Consider the following 27,041-nt stretch of genomic DNA (forward strand, 5'->3'; position numbering starts at 1 on the left):
CTAGGGGTCACCAAATGAAATTAATAGACAGCAGGATTAAAACAAACAAAAGGAAGTATTTCTTCACACAATGCACAGTCAACCTGTGGAACTCTTTGCCAGAGGATGTTGTGAAGGCCAAGACTATAACAGGGTTCAAAAAAGAACTAGCTAAATTCATGGAGGATAGGTCCATCAATGGCTATTAGCCAGGATGGGCAGGGATACAAAATCAACCATACCAACAGGGTGGGCCGTGTCTCTAGTGGCAGTAAACTGGTTCTGCAGAGGTCTCTGGCTGGCTTGTTCCCTGGTAGTGGAATGGAGAGCCTTCAACAGAGACTGAAGAGAAATTGTTGTCATCGTCCTCCTCCTCCTTTGGCAGAGGTGGAGCAGTTATGGATGCTGAGGGAGACTCCATCAGTACAGCACACACATCCGGGGAATGAGATGCGATTGGTACTAAGAACCTGTCAGTGACAAGCAAGGGCAACTCAGGTGTTTCTTAAACCAGCAAGTCCCAAGGAAAGCAAAATTTCTGCTGTACCGGAATGGTGGGCAGTACCAAAATGTCCTGTGAATTTGGTAGGGCCCTATTTATGAATATATTGAAGAATATTGGTCCCAGTACAGACCCCTGGGGCACACCACTATTTATTTCTCTCCATTCTGAAAACTGACCATTTATTCCTACCCTTTGTTTCCTATCTTTTAACCAGTTACTAATCCATGAAAGGACCTTCCCTCTTATCCCATAACTGCTTACTTTGCTTAGGAGCTTTTGGTGAGGGACCTTGTGAAAGGCTTTCAGAAAGTCTAAACCTAGTATATCCACTTGTTCACCCCTGCCCACATGCTTGTTGACCCCTTCAAAGAATTCTAGATTGGTGAGGCACAATTTCCTTTACAAAAACCATGTTAACTCTTCCCCAAGAAATTATGTTCATCTAAGTGTCCGATAATTCTGTTTTAAGTAGTTTCAACCAGTTCGCCTGGTACTGAAGTTAGGTTTACTGGCCTGTGCCAGGATTACTCTGGAGCCTTTTTTAAAAATTAGCGTCACATTAGCCTATCCTCCAGTCATCTGGCACAGAAGCTGATTTAAATGATAGGTTACATACCACAGTTAGTAGTTCTGCAGTTTCACATTTGAGTTCCTTCAGAACTCTTGGGTGAATACCATCTGGCCGTGGTGACAATTACTGGTGACAATTACTGTTTATTTTATCAGTTTGTTCCAAAATCTCCTCCGTCACCTCAATCTGAGACAGTTCCGTAGATTTGTCACCTAAAAAGAATGGCTCAGATTTGAGAATCTTCCTCACAGACCTATGCAAAGAATTCATTTAGTTTCTTAGCAATGGCCATATCTTCACTGAGTGCTCCTTTAGCAACTTTATCATCCAGTGGCCCCACTGGTTGTTTAGCAGGCTTCCTGCTTCTGATGTACTTTAAAAAAATGTTTTGCTGTTACTTTTTGAGTCTTTGGCTAGTTGCTCTTCAAATTCTTTTTTGGCCTTCCCAATTATATTTTTACACCTCACTTGCCAGAGTTTATGCTCCTTTTTGTTTTCCTCAGTAGGATTTAACTTCCACTTTTTAAAGGATGCCTTTTTGCCTCTAACTGCTCCTTTCACTTTGTTTAGCCACGATGGCATTTTTTTATCCTCTTCCTATGTTTTTTAATTTGCATTAATGCATTTAAATTGAATCTCTATTATGGTGTCATTAAAAAGTTTCCATGCAGCTTGCAGGGATTTCACTTTTGGCACGGGACCTTTTGGCACACCCTTGGGTGCCCCTAACCATACCCTTTGCACCACCTTGGTGGCCTTACTAGGACCCATGGGCAGCCTATAGACACCAATTCTCAAAGACCCGTAGGGTTTCCCATTGTGATAGGAGAAGGCCATCTTCTAGAGCTTCTGTCTGGACCTCCTGATCCACAAGAGGAGACCTTTGAGGAACAGGAAGCAAGACTAGACAAAAAGATTACTCCCACGATTTAACATCTCTTCATCCTCTCCTGATGAAGCTGTTATGCCTCCCCCACCAACCTTGGCCGACAACTTCAAACAATTTCAAGACCTTATCAAGAGGGTAGTGGATTCTTTACCAATTCCTCTGGAAGAGGTTAAGGAGTTGCACCACAAGGTGCTTGACATCCTGCACACTTCCTCATCTGCCCACTTTGCACTTCCCATTCATGAGGCCTTGCTGGACCCAGCAAAGGTTCTGTGGCAGACACTGGCCACGATACTGCCTACATATAAGAGAGTGGACAAAAAATACTATGTTCCCTCTAAAGACTTGGACTTTTTATTTTCACACCCATCCCAAACTCCCTTGTCACTGACGCTGTAAACGAATGTGGTAGACAGCACTAGAGTAAATCGACACCGTATGACAAGGTCTTGAAATGTCTTGCTTTATTTGAGCGAAAATCATATTCATCGGCAACCCTGCAATATAGGATTGCCAATTACCAAGCTCTTATTGCAAAATAAAATCATGTCAATTATTCCAAACTAAACGCTTTCATTGGCCATCTTCCAGTTGATCAGAGGGAGCAGTTTCAGGAAAATATTGCCGAAGGTCAACATCTCTCAAGGACATCTTTGCAGGCCTCTCTAGACACCGCTGACACAGCCACCTGCCCCATCTCCACAGCAATGGGTCATGTGGAGGGCTTCCTGGATTCACCTTTCTGGCTTTCCAAAGAAGTCCAGTTTACTGTGGAGGACCTTCCATTTAAGGGATCAAAGTTATTTGCAGAGAAAATGGATGAATCCCTTCACACACTAAAAGATGCTAGAGCTGCTTTGTGCTTGCTGGGAATTTACACACCTGCACAAAAAAGAAGATATGGTAAATCCCCCATGGGACAGAGATCCTGGTTTACTCTGTTTCTTCCTCCTCAGAGGCAGTATGAGCCCCAACCAAGAAGACAGTGTCTACCAAAGAGGAGACCAGCTGCCCCACAATCATCAACTTCACACCCATCTACATCTAAACACCAATTTTGACATGGTGGTTGAGACCCCAAATTACCACCTTCATCTTTGTTTGTGGCAACAACCCGAACATCTCCCCTGCTTCGGTGACCACCTTACTCTTTTTCGTCAACTAGAAATGTATAACCACAGACAAGTGAGTACTGGAGATCATCTCCACAGGGTATTTGATCCATTTTACCTCCCTCCCACTTGCCCATCCCCCCCCCCCCCCCCCCCCGACCGTCTCAGGCATCCTTCTCACAAGCATCTTGTACCTCAGGAAACACTCTCTCCTGAACCTAGGTGCTATAGAACCAGTTCCCACTCAACATAGAAGGGATTCTATTCCAGGTACTTTCTGATACCGAAAAAGAATGGCTGTTGGAGACCCATTCTGGATCTAAGTTCACTCAACAAATTTGTAAAGATATAGCACTTCAAAATAGTTATTCTTGGACAAATAATTCCATCTCGGACCAACGGTACTGGTTCTCAGACCTTGACCTACAAGATGCTTATCTTCATATTGCAATCCATCCATCCCAGAAGGTTTCTGTGATTCATTCAGGGACAGGATCACTTTCAATACAAGGTGCTCCCATTCAGACTATCGTCTGCACCAGAGTGTTCTCAAAAGTCCTTTCTGTGGTAGTGGTGCAAACAAGGAATTAAGATATTCCCACATCTAGAGAATTGCCTGCTCAAAGCACACTCCTTTGAAGCTTTGACGGCCCCACAAAAGACCACGGACCTATTTCTTCAGCTGGGACTACAATTAAACATCCAAAAATCCATATTAACTCCAGTACAGCATCTGAAATTCATAGGAGCCTATATAGATGTAGTAGAGGCTAACGCTTTCCTTCCCTCATGCAGGTTCAACACCTTAGTCAACTTATTCTCAACAATCCGGGTCAGCCCTGAGATTTCTGCCAGCAACTCCCTTGACTGGTGGAAAGACAGTCACAATGTCTGTGCAGCAGTGCCCTTCACTCAATCACCCCTAATTTTAATAATCACAACAGACGTATCCCTATTGGGATGAGGAGTCCACCTGGACACGCACACTGTTCAAGTCAAATGGTCCCCACTCAAGTCCACACTACATATCAACTTACTAGAACTCAGAGCAGTCAGAAATGCCTGTACATATTTCTTACCACTGATCGGGGCAAGCATATAAAGATTGACAGACAACATCTCATGTACGTTTTACATAAAGTGTCAGGGAGGAGCAAGATCATTTTCCCTTTGTGTCGAAGCAGTGAAACTCTCGAATTGGTGCATTCGCCACCAAATCAACATCTCAACAGCTTACGTCCCAGGCATACAAAACACTACAGCAGACACTCTCAGCAGGAATTTCTCCCAGGATCATGAATGGGAAATAAATCCCTCCATTCGCCACAGCATATTTCTACATTGGGGAGTCCCAAAGATAAAGTTATTTGGCACAGCCAGAAACAAGAAGTGCTCCCAGTTCTGCTCCAGGCCCAGCATGGGTCATCACTTTCTCAGAGACGCCTTTCTTCTACAATGGAACACAGATCTCTTGTATGCCTTTCCACCGATTCTTCTAATATTCACGGTCCGGCTCAAGATTTAAAAAAAAAAAAATAGAGAGCCACAGTTATCCTCATAGCTCCCATGACGCCACGTCAGACATGGTTTACATACCTTATTCTACTGGTGATTTGATCTTGAGCCTGTTCCTCGCTTCCTCTCTCAGGATGCTGACCAGGTCCATCAACCCAATCTGCAGGTTCTCTGGCTCAAGGCATGGCTCCTCGATGGTTCAAAGGCTTGGAAATGACCCACTCCAAGGATTGAAAGGCGGTGCTGTTGCATAGAAGGAAGCAAAATACTCGTCACACATATGTTCAAAAGTGGAAGAGATTCCAACTCCGGTGTGACTTGAGGTACATTACTCCTACATTCTCTGCACTTTCACTTGTGCTGGATTACATCCTAGAACCAAAAAAATCAGGATTATCTCTAAACTCTGTAAAGGTGCATCTTGCAGCCATCACTACCTTCCATCATAAGATAGACTGTTGTTCTTTTTTCACTCACCTTACAAAAGAAGGTTTCTCAAGGGCCTGGGTAACCTCTTCCCACAAATCAGATGTCCTGTACTGACATAGGACCTCAACTTTGTCCTCAAGTGGCTAACCAGATCTCCCTTTGAACCCATGGCCACCTACTCACTTCTGTACCTCTCTAGGAAAACCGCATTTCTAGTAGCCATTACTTCTGCTCGAAGTAAAGGAGAGATAAGGGCTCTAATGGGTTACCCTCACCTGTTACAGTCTTTTTCAAAGACAAGATTACACTATGACCACACCCACGGTTCCTACTGAAAATATCTTTGGACTTCTGTATAAACTAGCTTATCCGCTTCCCAGTTTTCTTTCTGAAACCACACTGGGACAAAAGGAAGGTGACATTACACACGCTCGATGCAGGAGATCATTAGCCTTATATTTGGATAGGACTAAGCCCTTCAGGAAGTCTCCCAGACGATTTCTTTCTATTGCTGACAGATCTAAGGGATCCTCAATCTCTTAAAAAAGACTCTCTCTAGATGGATATTGGACTGCATTACCTATTGCTATTGCTCTCAAGATCTTCAACCTCCTTCTAAACTTTTCTGATTAGGAGGGCAAGACTACAGTGAAAGAATGTTAACTATTCTTAGCTTTGAGTAGACCACTTTGGCTTCATGAACAGCTTTTGCATGTGGGAATGAAAAAGTACTGGAAACCTGAGTTTTGATGATAGCTAGATTTGATGCTCTAGGTTACTATGCATAGACAAGCTAAGATTTGGATACATCCTTAAATGGTATGATTGATCCTTATTTGGCTTCTTAATACGTAACCTCCAAAGTTAGGTGATCCCTTTAGGATAACAACTCCAGAGTTGTTCAGACTATGTGGAGCCTGTGATAACCTTGGTGTGATTTATATCATTTTGTTTTAAATATTGTATGATAAAATTCAATTAAATCTCAATATTTTTAATTGTGCAATGCACCAATTTAGAACTGCTTGTGTTCTTGTATTTTGATGTGTATATGTGTATAGCAGGTTTCAGCCTCTGACCCCTGTTCTCATTTTTCCTGAAATAGTCGTTTACTGTGGTATTCTGTTTGCGATCTATTATCTTGTCGTCCCAAAATCTAGCTGCCAATACTGGAGTATACCATGGGAAATATAAATATCAGAGGTAATACCACTGAAAAAAAGTAAATAAGGAATCCCAGTGTAATTTTTGCTGATTCTCACCATGTTGTAAAAAGTGTGTAAGAAGTCTTTATTGATTGACTGTGCTAATTTAAATATTTCAACTCATTATTTTTTATTTGTATTACTGTCATACCTAGGGGCCTTAATCATAGACCAGGGCTCCATTGTGCTAATCACTGCATGAACACAGGATTTATGTTTAATAGCTGAAGAGCTTATTAAGTAGAATCATAGTATGAATAAATAGGCGCTTTTTAGGTTTCATTAAGATAAAACTTAAATGTCTCTTAAATCTTCTTCATGTGATCCCTAGAGAAACATAGTTGAAAATAAATGAGCTTTACGATGGTCATACGGAACAAACTACTTAATTTCAAGCTTTCACCTGAGTTTTTAAGAAGGCTGCAAAAAAAATTGTCATAGTCCTAGAGTTTAAGGGACCACTGATCATCTAGTCTGACCTCCCGTATATCATAGGCCACCGACATCACCCAGCACCTGCACATTGAACCCAACAACGGAAATGAGTCCAAAGTAAATGAGGCCCACAGGAAACTAGACTTATGTGCCACAGGCAGAGACTAGGAGGGACTGAGGTGCACCAGTGCTTGAGGGCCCTCCAATGGCAGGGAATTGATTGAATTAGAAATACTCAGATAGTCCTGGCATGTGACCCATGCCTACACGCTACAGAGGAAGGCGGAAAAACCCCAGGGTACTTGCCAGTCTGACCTAGGAGCAAATTCCTTTTTGACCCGACGTATTATGGTGATCAGTTAGACCCTGAGAGTGTGAGCAAGAGCCAGCCAGCCAGCCAGCCAAGCACCTGAGAGTGCGAGAATGCTCAGTGCCATCCCAGAGCACTAGCCCGCCCAGCCCCATTTCCCATCTCCAGTTTTGGCCATCCATGATGCTTCTGAGGAAGGAGATTTTAAAAACCTCCCAGAATACATTGCAAAGAAAATAATCTCTTCCTGGCCTCTCCCAGTTGTCAGCCAAAACCCTGAAGCATGAGCTTTAGGAACATAAGACATAAACTGGAAATTAGCCCTAGGGCTGTTGAGCTCTGCCCCCCACCATCACAAGCAACATACTTGTAATTTATTTCTCTGCACTCTGCCTCCAGCCACCCATCAGTTACACTATGAAGACTTTTGGTGTGAGGGAACTTTAATAGCTTAATGAGAAACATTTTTCACCTGATATGTTTTATTTGTTTCTAGGAACAAATGATGAGAAAGAAACAAGCAATGCATCTCGACGCACGGTATGTCACAATGGTGGAGAATGCATACTACTACTGTAATCCCCCTCCTGCTGAAAAAACTGTGAGGAAGAAACGCCCACCTCTGCAGGAGTATATTCGTAAGCTTCTTTACAAGGATCTCTCCAAGGTCACCACTGAGAAGGTGAATCCATGTGAAATCTTGATGTTGTAGATGGCAGTACTTGTGACATGATGCAACTCTTCCTTTTTTATATTTTCTTAAATTATTTATTACAAGAACAATAATTATAGGTACTCATTTAGAACCTGAGAGTGAAAGGATGAAGTTAACTAATGCTGGGAAAGAAGGCTTCTGCTTGACCCATGTAAATGGTTGAGGTTGAAAAGATGGGAAGAGGTTTTGAATTATCCAGATCTGACATTTGTTCTGAAGGATCCAAGAAAGTTGGAACACAGCAAGTGTCTGAGGGCAGGGTTGACATTAATGTTTACTACTCCCAGGAGAGGAGAAACTGCTTCTGCTATGCCTTGATCAGGATTATATTAAAGATGGGCACACTATCTGAGCTATTAAAATCAGAGGCATGTGCATGCTCACAAGGCAAGATATTTTAAGGTGAGTCAATGGGGATATCCAGGTAGAGTTCCAGCCTTGATTTTAGTCTTCCAGGAAGAGAAGAGGAGTAGGTCTGAGAATATGCAAGTCCCAGAAAAGAACACTTTGTGGTTTCTCATCAAGTCACGCTGAGGGGTGAGGCTCTCAAACTCTAAAGGTACACCAGTCTTATTCTAAGACATGTGCAGGGAGAGTCTACAGTATCTCTGGGGTATAACCTTGGATGTCTGTTAGACCAATGGTTCTCAACCTTTCCAGACTACTGTACACCTTTCAGACGTCTGATTTATCTTGTGTACCCCAAATTTCACCTCACTTAAAAACAACTTGCTTACAAAATCGGACATAAAAATGCAAGTGTCACAGCACACTATTACTGAACAGTTGCTTACTTTCTCATTTTTACCATATCATTATAAAATCAGCTGGAATGTACATATTATACTTCCATTTCAGTGTTGTGGAAGTAGATAGCTGCACCCAACCTGAAAGTAAGAATTGTGAGAAGTGAGAACCTTTTTGAAATTTTAATTTTATAGATTTTCCTAGTGCTTTTTGTGTAGCCTGTTGTAAAACTAGGCAGATATCTAAACGAGTTGATGTACTCCCTGGAAGACCTCTGTGTACCCCCAGGGGTACATGTACCCCTGGTTGAGAACCATGTGTTAGACATCCAGTGCTGAGTGAATATGGTACCAAAGCATCTGTTTCCATCCTGCACAATGTTTGTATTAGGTCAGACCAAATGTATTCCATACCTTTTTATAAGTGGTCTGGGTTTCTGTCTCGCTTTATGTTTTTAATAGTACTAGGCAAAATAAATAACACATATATAAATTAAGGATCAGATCCGTAGCTGGTGTAAATTGGTGGAGCTTTGTTAGCAGCAATGGAACTCCACCAGTTTATGCCAGTTGAGAATCTAGCCCTAAAAGTTCAGGGTATATTAGACTCCTTGTTTTTATTCTGTAGACTTAACTTTCCCCATTAAAACAATTTCTATGTGTAGCTTAGATGTTAAGGTTCATGTTTGCTTTCAGATCACCTTTACTTAAGTTGTGACTCGGTTTACTTTGTTCAAGAGAAGTGTAGAATTTTGTTTTAATCTTAGTATGTTTTCAATGCCGTTCCAATATTATAGTTCTGCTCTTCTGAGTCCCATTACAAGTATCAGCTAATTTCCATGGATTTTACGGAAAAGGGGATAAAGTGGCAGCTTCACTGATGAAGTGGTGCTTCCTGCTATCTGAGCCTTTCAGAAGAAGATGGTCTTGTGGTTTGTAGCGTGTTAGTTGTTCTAGATCTTTCTACTCCCGGTCACGTGATTTCTTACTGGCTTCCTGAACTATTGAGAGCGCCTCGATAAATGACAAGCTGGAGAGGACCACCTGTCTTCTCATGGAGTAGGATTTAGATTAGGTACCCATGGCTTAGGATATATATCCATTAGATTGACTTCATTTGTATAACACATGAATCCACTTCTGAATAGGTGGGGGTGTTTCTTTAGAAAGAGGCCACAAATACTATTTGTGGGTGGCATTTGTAATGACTACAAGATATAACAGGTTTCATTTACACATGCATCTACCCAACTTTGCCTACTGAATTGTTAATTGTGTTTTACAAATCTTGTTTAGGTCCTGAGACAGATGCGCAAATTGCCCTGGCAGGACTCTGAAGTGAAAGATTATGTTATATGTTGTATGATCAACATTTGGAATGTGAAATACAATAGTATTCACTGTGTAGCTAACCTCTTAGCAGGGTTGGTGCTTTACCAAGAGGACGTTGGAATTCATGTCGTGGATGGAGTGCTAGAGGATATTCGCCTAGGCATGGAGGTAAAAAATATATTATAAGTTCATTCACTTGTTTATCAGAAAAATTAAAATAAAACCTTTCTAAATACAATTTAAAAATAGAAATAGAGGTAATGGAAAATGTTTTTCATTGCTTGATTGATTACTTTTGTACCTATGTGCCTGCTTCTTTCTTTAAGGTCAATCATCAAGTCAGAATAAAAATGAGAGAGGGTTATTGCGGTACCTACTTTGTCCCCTTGCCATAGTAAGATTGTTCCCTATGCACTGTTTATAATGCTTTTCTAGTCTTCTAGTCTAGTGTTTAAATATCTGAAGCCATGGATTTTCATATCATTTTCTTTGGAAGTCCATAATTTGATAGAGCTCATAGTTATTGAAAGCTTTTTCTAGATACCAACCCCCCCCCCCCCCAAAAAAAAAAAAAGTAAATTCCAGAAACTTTCTTTTAAATAATACAGGACTGGACTTCATTCAAACCTTTATATCTATTGATTGGCCAGGTTCTATGACTATCTGCACTACTGTGTATGCTAAAATTTATGTAATATGTTATGTAGATAGAACAGAGTTATCTTTGGGATCTATTGTAACAAATTATATCAAGGAGTGACCACATTATTTAAAGCAAAAACATACTTTTTTAGTTTACATTTCTGTAGTGGAGACTGTAAGGCTCCTTATAGTAGTTCCTATTGTGTCCACATGTATAAAAGTAAAAATGTGTCCTGCATTAAACTAGTAAATGTTGGGTTTTGTTTCAGGTTAACCAGCCGAAGTTTAATCAGCGACGGATCAGCAGTGCCAAGTTCTTGGGAGAACTTTACAATTACCGAATGGTAGAGTCAGCTGTAATATTTCGAACTCTATATTCATTTACATCATTTGGTGTGAACCCTGATGGTACTGCTAGTTCACTGGACCCTCCAGAACATCTTTTCCGAATTAGACTGGTCTGCACCATCCTTGATACCTGTGGGCAATATTTTGACAGAGGTTCCAGCAAACGGAAGCTTGATTGCTTTCTTGTGTACTTTCAGGTATTAATAAATTTAACTTTGTGTTTAAAATTAACTTTGTGTGGTGGGTGTATCTTTGCATGGTCCTAAAGATTTATCTATATAGTATCTAGAATCTGTACATTTAGGTTTTTATTGTCTGGGCTCTGGTTCAGAAAAGCATTTAAATGTGTTTAAATTTAAGCACATGAGCAGTCCTGTAGACTTCCCTGGGACTATTCACATGCTTAAATTGAGCACATACTTAAATACTTTGCTGAATTGAGGCCTGAGTGTGAACCCTACAAGCTCTGTAATGATGTTTTAAATCCCTTCTGATGTTCATAGTTTTAATGAGAGAGATTTTTGAAATGGCATTAAAATGTCAAATGTAACTGGATGTTGCCATGGTAACTCCATAGAATATTCTGAAACATTCGTGGACTTCAGAGTGCTTGTGTTAATCTCTTTCAGTTTAATTTCGAAGGACAAAAGGAAAACAGGGAAGTTAAAAGATAACTCCAGTGGAGAAGTATTGGCATTAGAGCTGTCAAGTGATTAAAAAAATTAATCGCAATTAATCGCACTGTTAAACAATAATAGAATGCAATTTATTTAAATATTTTTGGATGTTTTCTACATTTTCAAATATATTGATTTCAATTAAAATACAGAATACAAAGTGTACAGTGCTCACTTGTAATAAAAAATAAAGTATTTGCACTGTAAAAATATAGAAGAAATAGTATTTTTCAATTCACCTAATACAAGTACTGTAGTGCAACCTCTTTATCATGAAAGTTGAACTTACAAATGTAGAATTATGTACAAAAAAACCTGCATTCAAAAATAAAACCATGTAAAATTTTAGAGCCTGCAAGTCCACTCAGTCCTACTTCTTGTTCAGCCAATTGCTCAGACCAACAAGTTTGTTTACACTTGCGGGAGATAATGCTGCCCGCTTCTTGTTTACAGTATCACCTGAAAGTGAGAACAGGTGTTCTCATAGCACTGTTGTAGCTGGCGTCTCAAGATATTTACATCCCAGATGTGCTAAAGAGTCATATGTCCTTTCATGCTTCAACCACCATTCAAAGGGACATGCGTCCATGCTGATGATGGGTTCTGCTTGATAACAATCCAACGCAGTGCGGACCGACGCATGTTCATTTTCATTATCTGAGTCAGATGCCACCATCAGACAGTTGATTTTCTTTTTTGATGGTTAGGTTTCTGTAGTTTCTGCATTAGAGTGTTGCTCTTTTAAGACGTCTGAAAGCATCCTCCACACCACTTCCTTCTCAGATTTTGAAAGGCGCTTCAGATTCTTAAACCTTGGGTCAAGTGCTGTAGCTATCTTTAGAAATCTCACATTGGTACCTTCTTTGCATTTTGTCAAATCTGCAGTGAATATTCTTAAAATGAACAACATTTGCTGGGTCATCATCTGAGACTGCTATAACATGAAATATATGGCAGAATGCAGGTAAAACAGCACGGGGGACTTACAATTCTCCCCCAAGGAGTTGAGTCAAATTTAATTAACACATTATTTCTTTAACGAGCATCATCAGCATGGAAGCATGTCCTCTGGAATGGTGGCCGAAGCATGAAGGGGCATACGAATGTTTAGCGTATCTGGCATGTAAATGTTTAGCATATGCCGGCTACCAATCTGCCATGCAAATGCCTGTTCTCACTTTCTGGCGATCTTGTAAATAAGAAGAGGGCAGCATTATTTCCTCTAAATGTAAACAAACTTGTTTGTCTTAGCGATTGGCTGAACAAGAAGTAGGACTGAGTGGACTTGTAGGCTCTGAAGTTTTACATTGTTCTATTTTTGAGTGCAGTTATGTATGAGGTGAATTGAAAAATACTATTTCTTGTGTTTGTCATTTTTACAGTGCAAATATTTGTAATAAAAATAATATACACTTTGATTTCAATTATACACAGAATACAATATATATGAAAATGTAGAAAAACATCCAAAATATTTAATAAATTTCAGTTGGTATTCTATTGTTTAACAGTGCAATTAAAACTGCGATTAATCGCAATTAATATTTTTAATTGCGATTAATTTTTTTGAGTTAGTCACGTGAGTTAAGTGCGATTAATTGACAGCCCTAATTGGCATATATATTAACTCAGTTCCTTTGTGGTTAAACTAAAGAAGTGATTATTTAAAATATTATGGGGTTCCCTGTCAATACATATCAAATTTGATCAGTCTAAAAATTAAAAGATGTTTTTTCCTAATTGCTGTTAGTCCTGAAAATCTGAAAGTCAGACTGAGTTCTTTCTGGCTTGAACATCACCACCATTAATAAAGGTTTTGCTGATCATACTCTGCCTTCAGATACACCTGCGCAACCTCATTGTTCTCTCATTCTGCCCTTAAATACGCTTGTAGAAATAAGTGTAGAATTTCCTTTTGCATCTTACAGATGAATGTAGTGCTGGTTTGCTACATATCTCCATAATATGATGCAAAAAGAAAAGAAGTACTTGTGGCACCTTAGAGACTAACCAATTTATTTGAGCATAAGCCTTCGTAAGCTGTATACAGACTAACACGGCTGTTACTCTGAAACCCATAATATGATGATACTTTTGATAGAAGCATCACCCGCTGATACCTGAAGTTTTAATGTTCACATTTTGGTGATAAATGTCTTCCCTTTTAAAAATAAATATGATTTGTATGGCTGCATTTGTACAAGAATTGAAATGCACAAAGGACACGTAGGTGCCCATCTCTCATTGAAAGAATCTGCCACAAAAAGGGTATTTACATTCTATATCCATTTTTTTGATAATATTGTCAGTTGCCAAAGATGATTCATTTGGTTATGTAATTTAAAATCTGGATTGTCACTTTAAGATTCCATATGGATTTTTTTATTTTAAGGATTTTGTTTGAATTGTTTCAAACTGTTTTAGCAAGATATATGACTTTAGTATGTTTTTAGTGACTTGTATGCTCCTACATTAAAGAAAATGTTTTGGTAATGTCTTTTTTCTTGGTAAAATAGCTTCAGTCAACATGAAGTACAGTATGTATATAATGTGAGGATGTTTTGTATTTCAGAGGTATGTTTGGTGGAAGAAGAATTTGGAAGTTTGGACAAAAGACCATCCGTTTCCTATTGACATTGACTATATGATCAGTGATACCCTAGAACTGCTGAGACCAAAGATAAAACTCTGCAATTCTCTGGAAGAATCCGTCAGGCAGGTACAAGACTTGGAACGAGAATTCTTAATAAAACTAGGTAAGAAATAATACATCAGCAAAGCCAGTTGTTCGTCTTTTACACTGTCGTTGTTGTTATTATTTATTTATTTATTTTTCTCACTAACCCTTAGGCGTTTTTAACCTTTTTATGCATTTCCTGACCTCTTCTGAATCTGGGTAATATATTAATTTGATGTACCTAAAGAAACACTAAACACGAAGGTGATTGTGGTTTTTATTTATGATGACTGGTGTAAAAGGAAAAGGAAATCCACCATCTCTAATTTTGTCAGTACACAAGAGCTTTTGGCTGCTTTGATACGGTATTTAGTGCATCCAGCAGTCCTGGTGGCTGAGTAGCTCATCACACAGAAGCGTATCCACTGGGTCTATTACCTGGACTCCTTTAAGGTATATGGGACCCTTACAGTCAAACACTGGGCTTTTAGAACAAGTAGGGTGGCCAGGTGCCCGGTTTTCGACTGGAAAGTCTGGTCGAAAAGGGGACCTCACAATGTCCGGTTACTACTAGCGAGGGAGGTGCCAGGTCATCACCCGCTCCAGCCCCCTATTCAGCAGGGGCCACCTCCTACCTTCGTTGGGTCCCAGCTCTGCAGGAAAATCCGTCCTGACCCGGGAGGTGAGGGTAGGAGGGGAAGAGCAGTGAGTGATGCAGGGGAGGGGTTAAGAGGAGTGGACAAGGATGGGGTTTATGGGGAAGGGGTGGAGCCATGGGGGAAGAGGCAGGACAGGGTTGATTCCGGCACTTCTGTTGGAGTGTCCGGTTTTTAAATATTACCAAGTTGGCAAACCTAAGAATAAGGCATTCAAATAAGCATGAAATGTGTATTGTAATATCCGGTTATTGAAATGTACAGTTGTGCCTACTCATGTGGGCTAGTGGATATTATGTGAAACTAGGGGTCATTTGAGTTCTGTTCCTCAGTCTTGACATGTGACCTTAGACAACTCCCTTGACCCCTTTCATTCAGTTTTCCTTCTGCATTACCTGCCTCTTAGCAGTTGATTGAACCAAGATTAAATTGATTGAAAACCATCTTGATAGTCTTCAAGGAAAGACACTGCAGAAATGCAGTGTGTTAGTATATTTGTTGTTTGTATTTCCACAGGCACACTCATGAATGCATATAGAGGGGCAGCTGGGCTCCAGTGGACTAAGCATAGGGATGGGTGTCGAGATCTGTGTAACATCCCTGACTTTGCTACGCCACCTTCGGCAATTCATGAAATCTCTCTGACCCTCATTTACACCATTCCATAAAATGGAGATAAAATTATTTACTAAACCACCTATTGGAAGAGCTTTGAAATATACAGTTCTTTTCATCCACAGAAGTGTGGTGTTAGCATGTCTCCAGTGAATACTTAAATAGATGAGAAAAATGGTGCTTTGGGCATCTTTTTCAGCACTCTAGGAAGGGTAAACTTGACCACTTAGTATCTTTCTCTTTAAGGTTAGGCCTACAAAGTGTCATGAGTGTTCCAATGTTTGCTATGTAGAGAGATTAACAGTGTCTTTAACAATGATGTATTACAGAAATAAAGTAGAAAAAATACTTTTGCTTGAACTTTTGGAATATCTAGCAAGTAGCAAGCAGATCTGGAGACAAACTAAGTCACTCTTTAAGAGACTTTAATGAGTCGAGGAGACTTTAGGAAGTGGTTGACAGATGGCTTTCTGGAAGAAATTCCTTCCCTTCAGGATGCATAAAAGTTCTGCGGATAAGAGTCACCAAGGAATTGCTACTGGTGGCCTGCATAAGAGGAAGAAATGACAGTTGTCATGTGGAGTTACAATATTCTTTATTCCCTGGGTTGAAAAGGTTCAGTCTAATCCTGTATTTTCCAAGACACATGTTGACTTACTCTTATGTTAGGCATGGCAATAGCAATTCTTGTCAAATTGGAATAGTTTGGAACTACAATAAAACAAGGGAACCTGTTTGCTATTCTGTTTACTGACCACAGCTCTTGTCAAGGTTCCTCCCCCACTCTGAACTCTAGGGTACAGATGTGGGAACCTGCATGAAAACCTCCTAAGCTTACTTTTACCAGCTTAGGTTAAAACTTCCCCAAGGTACAAATTAATTTTATCCTTTGTCCTTGGAATATCCACTGCCACCACCAAACTCTAACTGGGTTTACTGGGAAACGTAGTTTGGACACGTCTTTCCCCCCAAAATCCTCCCAACCCATGCACCCCACTTCCTGGGAAAGGTTTGGTAAAAATCCTCACCAATTTGCATAGGTGACCACAGACCCAAACCCTTGGATCTGAGAACAATGAAAAAGCATTCAGTTTTCTTACAAGAAGACTTATAATAGAAATAGAAGTAAATAGGAGTAAAGGAATCACCCCTGTAAAATCAGGATGGTAGGTACCTTACAGGGTAATTAGATTCAAAACATAGAGAATCCCTCTAGGAAAAACCTTAAGTTACAAAAAAGACACACAGACAGAAATAGTCATTCTATTCAGCACAATTCTTTTCTCAGCCATTTAAAGAAATCATAATCTAACGCATACCTAGCTAGATTACTTACTAAAAGTTCTAAGACTCCATTCCTGTTCTATCCCCAACAAAAGCAGCATACCAACAGACACACAGACCCTTTGTTTCTCTCCCTCCTCCCAGCTTTTGAAAGTATCTTGTCTCCTCATTGGTCATTTTGGTCAGGTGCCAGCGAGGTTACCTTTAGCTTCTTAACCCTTTACAGGTGAGAGGATTTTTCCTCTGGCCAGGAGGGATTTTAAAGGGGTTTACCCTTCCCTTTATATTTATGACAGCTCTGTTTCTAGAAAGCTGACTGTCAGACATCTTGAGTCTTTTATGTTTTCCTTGGAATGCTCATAAATAGGCTCACAGTTTTCAGTGGAGGAAATTACTCGATGAGAATGTGACTCCCTTACTTATGCTAAATATAAACACTACTTCTGTTCTCTTTATGCTTCTATTAAACTGGATTCATAGACTGATTTCTTTAAAAAGCATATGGAAACTAGTGCTGCATTTGTGAGTTACTAAAAGGTAAACCTGTTCTTCTTCCAACTACAGTGGTGTACATTTATGAAACATTCCAAAGTTATCTGTGTTGAAATTAGTTAGCATCAGGAGCAAACAGCCAGCCGTGGGGACTCCACAGCTCAATTGACCAAACACTCCCTAATGTTTATATCTAGAAACACTGGGGTAGTGATGCATTTAAAAAAAAAAAAAATCTTTATGCAGTGCCATTGGCTGTTAATGTATTCAGTCGTTGAATGGATTTATTTTATAATTTTTAATTTCTAATTGTAAGCCCTGTTTTGCTAGAGGCTTTTTTGTGGATTTTTTTACTTGCAAGTGTTATAGGCAAGAACTTGATCCACACTACTTCTAGTTAAATCAGTTCAGTTCTCAAAGTAATCCCTTAATTTAAGGGTCAATATGTGGAGAAATTATGCATTGAATTTTATTTTTAAGAGGAATTTGCATTTTTTTTCACTGTGCTATTCATTTAATTAAAATTCTTCAAATATAATTTATTATTAATATCAGACTTTGACTTCCTTATATATGTTATGATGATCAGAAAGGAAAAAAACCAATTTGGAATGGAAACCATTTCAGGTGAAATTTTTTCCCTTCCTCATGGCATGATCTAAACTACTGCTTTCATGATCTCTAACTCACCCAAAAAGGCAAATTATGACTAATTAGATGCATTTTAATATATTCCTTTCAAAGATGACCAGCAGTTTCTGCTGTATGTCAAAGTAATTTCCAGCCTCTGAACCATTTTCTGTAAATCGGTTGCATCCAGTACAGTAGTGGGATCTCCTTATTCCTGGAGCGTGAGTGAGCCAGTTTTGGGGAATGGCATTCCGTTGTGTTCATTCTGGCACCAGACAGGCAGATCACTGTTGTTATTTTTAAAGCTGCTATTGGATGAGCAACTGTGTTGGATTTCCAGTATCTTTTGTTCCCAGTTGAACACACACATGGTAGGATAGTTGCTAATCCTTTGCTGTTATGACTATACATAGATAAGAATCTTCTGGACCCTACTCTCTTTCTCTGTTCATATCTTTGAAAGCTATTATAATAGGTGCAAATGTTTTCACTGGAAAATATTTTGTTTGAATAGTTTTAATGAGGGATCTGACCAAACTCCAAATCATAATCTATTCCTACACGATTTTAGTAATTTTGTCAGATTCGTATTTCTGTGGATTTATTTCTGAGGTTCGGTAAAGATTCCAGATAATTAAAATGGATATCTGACAGATGTTTTTTATACTATTTACTTGACACTGTTCTAGCCTGTGTTAATATTTTGTACTTTCACACACATGCCTATCTATCTCTCTAGATATGTGGCATGAATATAAGAATAAGACATCCGAAAGAACTTTACAAATTATTTACATGCACATACAAGAGGAGCCAATATATGGTTGGAAATGAACTTGTAACAATTTGGTGCAGCAGCTTGACATGTAGTGAGGAGGAATATAGTGTCCAGTTGAAATTACTGTGTAGGAAAGAAATTTAGGCAAGCAGAGTGTATTGTAACTGCCAAAATGGAAATTTAATCAAGACTAAAAGGTTAATAGTCCTACTCTAGCAAAAACGGCTTGTGATTTGAAGTGATCACAAGTGGCTAGGATGTCTATTATATTTCTTGTTCGTATGACAGCAAGTCGAGCAAGCAGAGTGCTCCTCTAACATCTCTGCTTGGCACTGGATCAGTATGATAGAGGGAAGATTGCCGCTACCTGCTCTCACACCATTATTAACAGGTTTTTTTTATGTGGTGGAGATGCTAGTTAAAAGGATTTCACAGGTCGGATGGGTTGGCTGCTCTCTAAATAGGCTGATGTGGAAGCAAAAACTAGTAGTACTCTTTGCTCTCATCACCCTTTCTCCCATTCTAATCACATTCCCTTTACCTCTGCCCATACCTTCCTTAGGCTCAGTATTCCCTATGCTAAGGGTCGGCAACCTATGGCACGCGTGCCGATTTTTAATGGCACGCTGCTGCCAGCCAAGTCCCAGCTGCCGGCCCCAGCTCAACCCGCTGCCAAATCCAGGCCAGGACCCCGGCAGGCAGCAGTGTGCCATTAAAAATCCTGCCTGCCCCAGCCTGCTCTTCTCTGCCCCCCTCCCCCCCACCGTGGGGGCAGGGTGAAGAAGCTTGCTCCTGCCGGCTCCTGCTGCAGGGCAGGCAAGCTCCCCGTCCCCGCAGGGTGCTGGGTTCCTGCCCCTCCTCCTCTCCCTCCCTGCTGCCCATCAGCTGACGGCCCTTGCAAGGGAGGGGGAGGAGGCGAGCCGCAGCTGCCCGGGGAGGAGGCGAGCCGCAGCTGCCCGGGGAGGAGGCGGAGAAGAGGTGGGGACGGGGCCTTGGGGAAGAGGGGTGGAATCAGGGCATATCCCCTCCAGCCCCCTGCCGTGAGCCGCTCTGGGCAGGGGGCTGGGAGCACCCACACCCACATCCCCAGCCCCCTGCCCTGACCCACCTCACACACTCCCAGCCCCCTGCCCTAACTCCTGCACCCTCCTCACACCGCCCAGCCCCCCATGCCATGCCCTGACTCCTGCACCCCCCTCACACACCCTCTGCCCTGACCCCCCACACCCCAGCCTCCTGCCCTGACCCCTGCACCCCCCCACGACCCCTGCCTTTACTCTAGCACCCCCACACATACCCAGCCCCCCCAACCCCATGCCCTGACTCCTGCATCCTCCTAACACACCCCCTGCCCTGACTCCTGCACCCCCCACACCCCATTCCCTAACTCCTGCACCCTCCTCACACACCTCCCAGCCCTCTGCCCTGACCCTTGCACCCCCTCCACGTCCCCAGCCTTTACTCCAGCACCCCCCACACATACCCAGTCCCCCCCACATCCCATGTCCTGATTCTTGCACCCCTCACATTCTCACCCCCACCCTGAGCACCAAACGGGAGCTCCTGCACTCTTCCCCCCCCCCCATTCCTACGTGCACCCCTCGCACAAAATGGGAGCTGCCCAGGTAAGCACTCCACACCCAAACCCCAACCCTGAACCCCCTCCCTCATTCTAGCTCCTGCTCCTTCACCCCCAGCCCTGTGCTCAGTGCATTCCCACTCTCAGCTCCGTGCAGAGAGAGGAAGAGAATGGGCTAGAACCAGAGAGAAGGTAGGTACCCACTCTGTGTGGGCAGGGCTGGGATCCCAGACCGGCAGCGGGCTGAGCAGGGCGGCAGCCAGGACCCTGGCTGGCAGGAGCCGGCAGACGGAACCCCAGACCGGCAGCGGGCTGAGTGGCAGCGGACTGAGCCGCTCAGCCCACTGCTGGTCTGGGGTCCCGGCCACCGGCCCCGCTCAGCCCGCTGCCGGTCTGGGGTTCTGGCTGCTGGCCCCTTGCCAGCCGGGGTCCTGGCCCCAGGCCCCGCTCAGCCTGCTGCCGGCCTAGGTGAACGGAACCCCAGGCTGGCAGCGGGCTGAGCAGGCCGGCGGCATAAGATCAGCATTTTAATTTAATTTTACGACAATACGACATACGACAATAGTTTAGTTATATAATATGTAGACTTAGAGAGAGAGACCTTCTAAAAAATGTTAAAATGTATTACTGGCACGCAAAACCTTAAATTAAAGTGAATAAATGAAGACTTGGCACACCACTTCTGAAAGGTTGCCAATCTCTGCCCTACACAGTTCCCTTCTCTCTGAAGATAGCTTTTCCAGTGCTCACTCCTCAGTCTCAACTCTTGCTCTCTTTGATTGTTAACTCATCCAGTGTAAATGGATGTTGGGGTTTGAAACTGGAACAGCTTTAAATATATTTCTTTTCATTAAACTTCAGGTGCTGTTTAAAAGTCTTACCGTTCTTGAGTAATCTGTCCATGGAAACCCAGGTTTTCATACTTGCTCCTTCAGCCAGCATGGGTTTGAAGTGCAGCTGAAAGACCATACTCTCATGTCCTCCTTAAGAATACCTTTGTGATTCAGCATCAATCCATTAGTTCTGAGGGGAGTTGTGTCCAGTTCATCATTAGAAAGGAAGATTGATAGCTTGGAGCCTCTGGAATTGGCGGGAAGGGAGTGTGTATGCATGAGCAGAACTTGAGTCAAACTCCAGGAAGTACAAAACAATACCCTAGCATTAATAGCATTACTGAGATTTGGCGAATTTAAATGTCTTATTCAGGACTTAGGTCCAGATTTTCTAAAATGACTTATGATATTGGGTGCCCTGTCCAAGACCCCTTAAAAGACCCTGGCTGATTGCAGGTGCTCAGCGCTTTCTGAAACTCAGGTCCTTTTAAAGTCTCCAGTTGGGTACTGAAAAAAACATGGGGTTCCCAAAATCACTGTTCATTTAGAAAATCTTAGTAGATAAGAATTGTATACATCAGCATTGCCAAGTTTGATCTAAGTACCTCACATGGCCCCCATTAAGGCTGTATCTGAGCAGCTCACCTAAGAATGTGTTTTGTTTTTTAATTCAAGGGAGTACTGGATCCTCTTGTATGAAATATTGCATTGTTTAATATAAGCATTTGAGTAGAGAAGTGCTGTGAAGCCCTAGTATTTTGTTATCATGCTACTGGTATAGATTTATATTATTAAACTGGTGTGTCTGTAAAATCACAAAAGTTACTGCATGACCTGTTTTAGGACACTTAAAATAAATCTGTTATCAGTGAAGTGTCTAACAGCTGACCAGCAAACTGATGTTATACAATAAACTAGAGTAGGTTAACGTTTGTCTACTTTGAGTTATGGAACTGAAACAAGGAAAAGGCACCGCACTTGTTTTCTAGTGATCTGTACATTGAAGGCTACACAGATCTTTCTAACAAAGCCTAGCCATCATATTTTCAAAATGCTTCCTTGTAGCTTTTCATGACTTATAGCACAACTCATGGATAATGATTAAAGGAGCAATGTGAATAAGATTTCTGCAGTGGATTCATGGACATAGCCAATACAGTTGCGTTTGGGGTAGTCTGTACTGAGCTGATCATTGTTGGTCTGTGTTGAAGCCCCAATTTAATGCACTCATGATGGCCCATAGAAGCAAAAATCTCTCTTGCTACAAAAATTTGTCCCCAGCTCAGGTTTCCACAGTTATGAAAATGAGCCCAAACTTGCTGGAGTAGATTGAAGTATTGGTTGCTGTAATAAGAAACAAAAGTAGCTACTCAAAGTTCTCGGAGAATGGAAATTAGTTCTTTCTTTGCACTCCAAAATAACTAACCTAGCTGTATGGGTCATATAGTTTAAACTATGAATAAGGTACTGTGTACTGACTACATCAGTTTTGAAGGGTATCTTTGAAAAATCATTGGCTGAAATCTTCTGTGTTGGGCAAGGCTAGCATCAGTATCATTCTCTGCTAGCTCAAACCACAATCCCCATGAGTATAAAGTGGTTTTGTGGATTAATGAAAAAATTTAAAGTATGTATGAAAGAGTACTTTGTGCTAGAAGCTTGTCCATTTTTGTAGTGGATGCCTTAGCTTTAGCAAGATTTTTTTCAAAAATAAATTACCTTGTTTTTCCATATTTCAGAGCCATACTCAATTCTCATACGTTTTTTATTAATAGTTTAACTATTTCTAAGACTAAATTGTAAGCTGAAATATACCTGCTGCATTTTCTGATCTGATAATGTGTAATGGGGTCTGATTCCATAAAGGAGAATTGAAATTATATCACAAAATATTTAGTGACGTAATAGCAGGGTCTGGGATAATCCAAAATTATTCAAACCAAAATTAAAATACACTTGTAATTATTTAAAGGAAACAATATAACTAAGAGAACAGACCAAACTGAAGGATAATTTTATGAAGAAATCGGAGCATTAGTGAGTTGATTGTCTTGTCAAAATAATACAAAACAAAAACCGGAAGACAAAGTAGACTTATAAGGGATGGAGACAATGAGTCTGTTAATGGAGAAGATGGTAAATGAGCTGGGATCCTTTGAAGTATTCCTCTCTACAGTAGGATAGGGACATTAGGTGACTGCTTTGGGAAGGGTGCAGGATTTGCCCATACATACTCAAATCAGGATCTCAGGACCTTACTAGGGAAACAAAAAACAGTTTCAGTTTTACAAGAATCTATTATAAACAGGCTAAATGTTTTGTCCAGAATTATGAAATGTACTGAGTTTCATTTTATAATAAATCACAGTAACAACAAAAATTTTTACTGTGGTTTTGTTTGATGTAGTGCCATAAGTTGAGAATTGAGAGTTTCTAACACAGGTTGTAGGAATTTTCACTACATGCTCTGAAGTGTTTCTTAAACAGTCTGTACAGTTCTTGATAAATCTCCCAGAATACTGAAAATCACACTGCAGAGATCCAATAACATCCAGCATCTGGCATTTTATGTACAGCATCTAAGATGTTTGTGTCATTTTAATGTAGCCTTCAAAATGTAGTACAGGGGAGTTGAAGAAATTTCAAAGATATTTTGAGATGTAACACTTCTTTACTTGATCGGTGTTCTGTGGAAATTCCTAAATGTTCCCAGTAAAAATTCTTTCTTGAGTTGTTTTGAAACCATTTTCTCTTATGATTTTGCTCAGAAAGAAATACCTTATACAATTATAAATACATATATCATTCAAGACTTAATCACTAGTCCTGCATAATACTTCAATCAGCATTTACTAGGATTGGGTTTTTCAAACTGTCATACATCAGTGCAGTATTTTTAATGTGATGCCACAGCAAAAGATTGCTTCCTGTCTAACACATTCTATTCCTAATCCCTTCCTATTTTTCAACTCTCAGGCATTGTGAATGACAAAGATTCAAAAGATTCTATAACGGAAGGAGAGAACCTGGAAGAAGAGGAAGAGGAGGAGGAAGGTGGAGCAGAGACAGAAGAACAGTCTGGAAATGAAAGTGAAGTAAATGAGCCAGAGGAAGAGGTGATCACATTCATTTACCTTGTTTTGCACTATTCTTACATAGAAGGAAAAAATACTTAGCATTTTGCAAACCATAAAGGCCTAAACTGGGGTTGGCAAACTTTTTGGCCCGAGGGCCACATCTGGGTGAGGAAATTGCATGCAGGGCCATGAATGTAGGGCTGGGGCAGGGGGTTGGAGTGCAGTAGGGAGTGTGGGGTGTGTGAGGGGGTGCGGTGAGCAGGAAAGGGCTCAGGGCAAGGGGTTGGGGCAGAGGAGGGGTGTGCGGCATATGAGGGGGCTCAGGGAAAGGGGTGGGGGTGCACAGTGTGGGAAGGGGCTCAGAGCAGTGGTGCAGGGAGGAGTGCGTGAGGGGTCTCAGGGCAGGGGTTTGGGGGGCAGGAGGGGTTTGGATGCAGTAGGCGGTTGGAGTGCAGGCAGGGGGCTCAGGGCAGGGAGTTCCCCATTCCCAGCCAATGGGAGCTTCCGGGGAGGTACCCACAGGCAAGAGCAGCGCACAGAGCCTTCCCCCCGCTTCCCCAAAGGCCGCAGGGACGTGATGCCGGCCGCTTCCCGGAGCGGAGTGGGGCCTGCTGCACCGCGGGGGTGGCAATCCTGCAGGCCAGATCCAAAGCCCAGAGGGGCCGGATCCGGCCCGTGGGCTGTAGTTTGCCCACCCCGGGCCTAAACCTTGTGGTAGGCCTGCACAAAGCCTTGAAGTCAGTTGATGCAGCATTGCTCTGCTGTGCACAGGGCCCTAGTTGTAGAGAGAATGTTTAGGTGGGATTCTAAACCCTATGTGCTGTGGAGTTACCAGTTCTGCTTGTGCTTCATGGAGGGAAGGAGTCTACCTCCAAGCTGCTATGGAGAGTCCCTGTACAAAAATCCATTTGCTCAGGTTATGCAAAAAGGGCCCTTAATAATGTCCCTCAACACCCCTCGGAAGGTAGGCAATAATATCCCCATTTTACATATGTGGAAAAGTGAACACCGAGCATTCAAGAGACTTGCCCAAGGAAATAGTGGCAGAGGAAGGGTTAGAACTCAGTGCTGTCCTCAGTCCACAACCCTGTGCTCTGCCCAACAGAATCATAGAATATCAGGGTTGGAAGGGACCTCAGGAGGTCATCTAGTCCAACCCCCTGCTCAAAGCAGGGCCAATCCCCAATTTTTGCCCCAGATCCCTAAATGGCCCCCTCAGGGATTGACCTCACAACCCTGGGTTTAGCAGGCCAATGCTCCAACCAATGAGCTATCCTTTCCCCCCCTCCTCCCATGCTACCTCTCAGCATAGCTATTAATCTGTAAATATAAAGCTATTTTTGTACCATCTCCTATACCAGTTATTGGAGCAGATGCATTAACTATCATATAAAAGACCAAAACTAAAGGAAGCAAGAGGCACCTTGTGCTGTTCATCATTTTTCCTGTGTAATATGGATAATAAGAAGCATTGGGATCACGTCAGTCTTCATTACTGCTTCAGTAATCTTTTGAATCAAATTGATATAGCCAATAAAAAAGCAAGTGTGCAATATGCTAATATATGTGATCTTGAAAATTCTAACTTCTGTGGCTTAATGTAGCTCAGAAGTTCGTTTCTCTCTCCAAGTTTGTCTCTCTCTTTTTGGTCCAGTAAAAGATATTACCTAACACACCTTGTCTGTCTAATATCCTGGGACCAACACAGCTTCAGCAACACTGCATAAAACAGCTTGTCTAATAAAAAATTAGTCTGCTTTCAGATCAGTCTCACTGAGGAAAATGTAACTTGTTCAATAAAGAACAAGTTTTGGAAACAACATGAGGACCCAGGCATAGGGCAGATCAAGGGTTAGCGTGACAGTAAGATGAGTATTCAAAAACTGATCAGTAACTGTCGCTAGGTGGCATGGCATCATCATTCGAAGCAGACTACATTGCATGTTGTGATCAAAGATCAATCAATCGATTATACAACATTTCATGGCAGTGAGGGGGGCTGTAAATAGTGAATGCACTTAATGTTTCTCTCATTAAATTATGTTAAAATGTAGCATGTCATTAAAATTTAAACTTTAAATATGCTATTTCAGGAGTGCTCAGACAATGACGATGAGGAGGGTGAGGAAGAAGAGGAAGAGAATACTGATTACCTCACAGACTCCAATAAGGAAAATGAAACTGATGAAGAGAACACAGTACGTGCCACTGCTTTTGAATAATGAGACCGGTTTTACATGCTCAGTTTTCTTGACTGAATATTTTTAGCAGATAATGCTCATTAGAGATTAGGGGACATACACTAAAAATATTCACAGATGTTCTTTCAGACAAAAACAAGTTCAGTTTGACATTTGCAACCCCTTAATGTTTGCTTTTCACAGACATTCATACAAACAATTTTACTTACAAGACTCTTAGGAAAGTGAAAGTGTCACAAGTAATCATGAAAATATTCATTCACATTGGAAGAGATTGCATAGCCATTGTGAAAACACTGAGTGGACTGCTAGAAAAAAGGGAAGTTTTGACATGTTATTGAGGTAACTAATAGCAAATTGACATGGTAAAGTAGATTCTCCTTTGTGTCACAGAATTGTAATAAGGAAGCAGGACAAACAAACAAACAAGCAGCAGTGAAGAAATGATGGGGGTGTGTTGTTACGTCACTATCGAAAGCAACCACATCAAATCTGGTCATCCAGCTGTGTGCCTGGAGTGTGGTCTAATAGTAAGATGGGGAATGATCACCCCAAAACAGATGTGCTGTGGTAACATCTGAAAAAGTAGCATATTGAGGTATTTGCTGTGTTACATTCTGATTACCTCCGTTCAGATCAAAAAGACGCACCAAATGACACAGTCACTTGGATCATGGAAACAAGCAGAAGCATTGCCAGAGGCGGAAACAGGTGTGATAGAGAATGAGGACCTATATAGACAGCCTTTGATGCCAGTGTCTCTTGGGTGATGGCACTTGCTTAGTATTAGTCAGCTGTTCTGACATTAA

At 41.4% G+C, this 27,041-nt stretch overlaps 1 protein-coding gene across 4 annotated transcripts in view; it reads left to right on the forward strand.

The window, feature by feature from the left end:
• The window catches only part of UPF2 (UPF2 regulator of nonsense mediated mRNA decay), a 136,516-nt gene that overhangs the window by 65,453 nt on the left and 44,022 nt on the right, over positions 1-27,041 (forward strand). For all 4 annotated transcript variants that reach the window (XM_074942626.1, XM_074942625.1, XM_074942627.1 and 1 more), the window contains 6 exons: positions 7,447-7,632; positions 9,708-9,911; positions 10,655-10,930; positions 13,983-14,166; positions 23,931-24,070; positions 26,125-26,229. In XM_074942626.1, the coding sequence (XP_074798727.1) occupies positions 7,447-7,632; positions 9,708-9,911; positions 10,655-10,930; positions 13,983-14,166; positions 23,931-24,070; positions 26,125-26,229 (1,095 nt within the window). The remainder of the gene's footprint in view (positions 1-7,446; positions 7,633-9,707; positions 9,912-10,654; positions 10,931-13,982; positions 14,167-23,930; positions 24,071-26,124; positions 26,230-27,041) is intronic.

Source organism: Natator depressus, chromosome 1 (assembly GCF_965152275.1).
Source record: "Natator depressus isolate rNatDep1 chromosome 1, rNatDep2.hap1, whole genome shotgun sequence".
In the NCBI taxonomy this organism is placed as follows: domain Eukaryota; kingdom Metazoa; phylum Chordata; order Testudines; family Cheloniidae; genus Natator; species Natator depressus.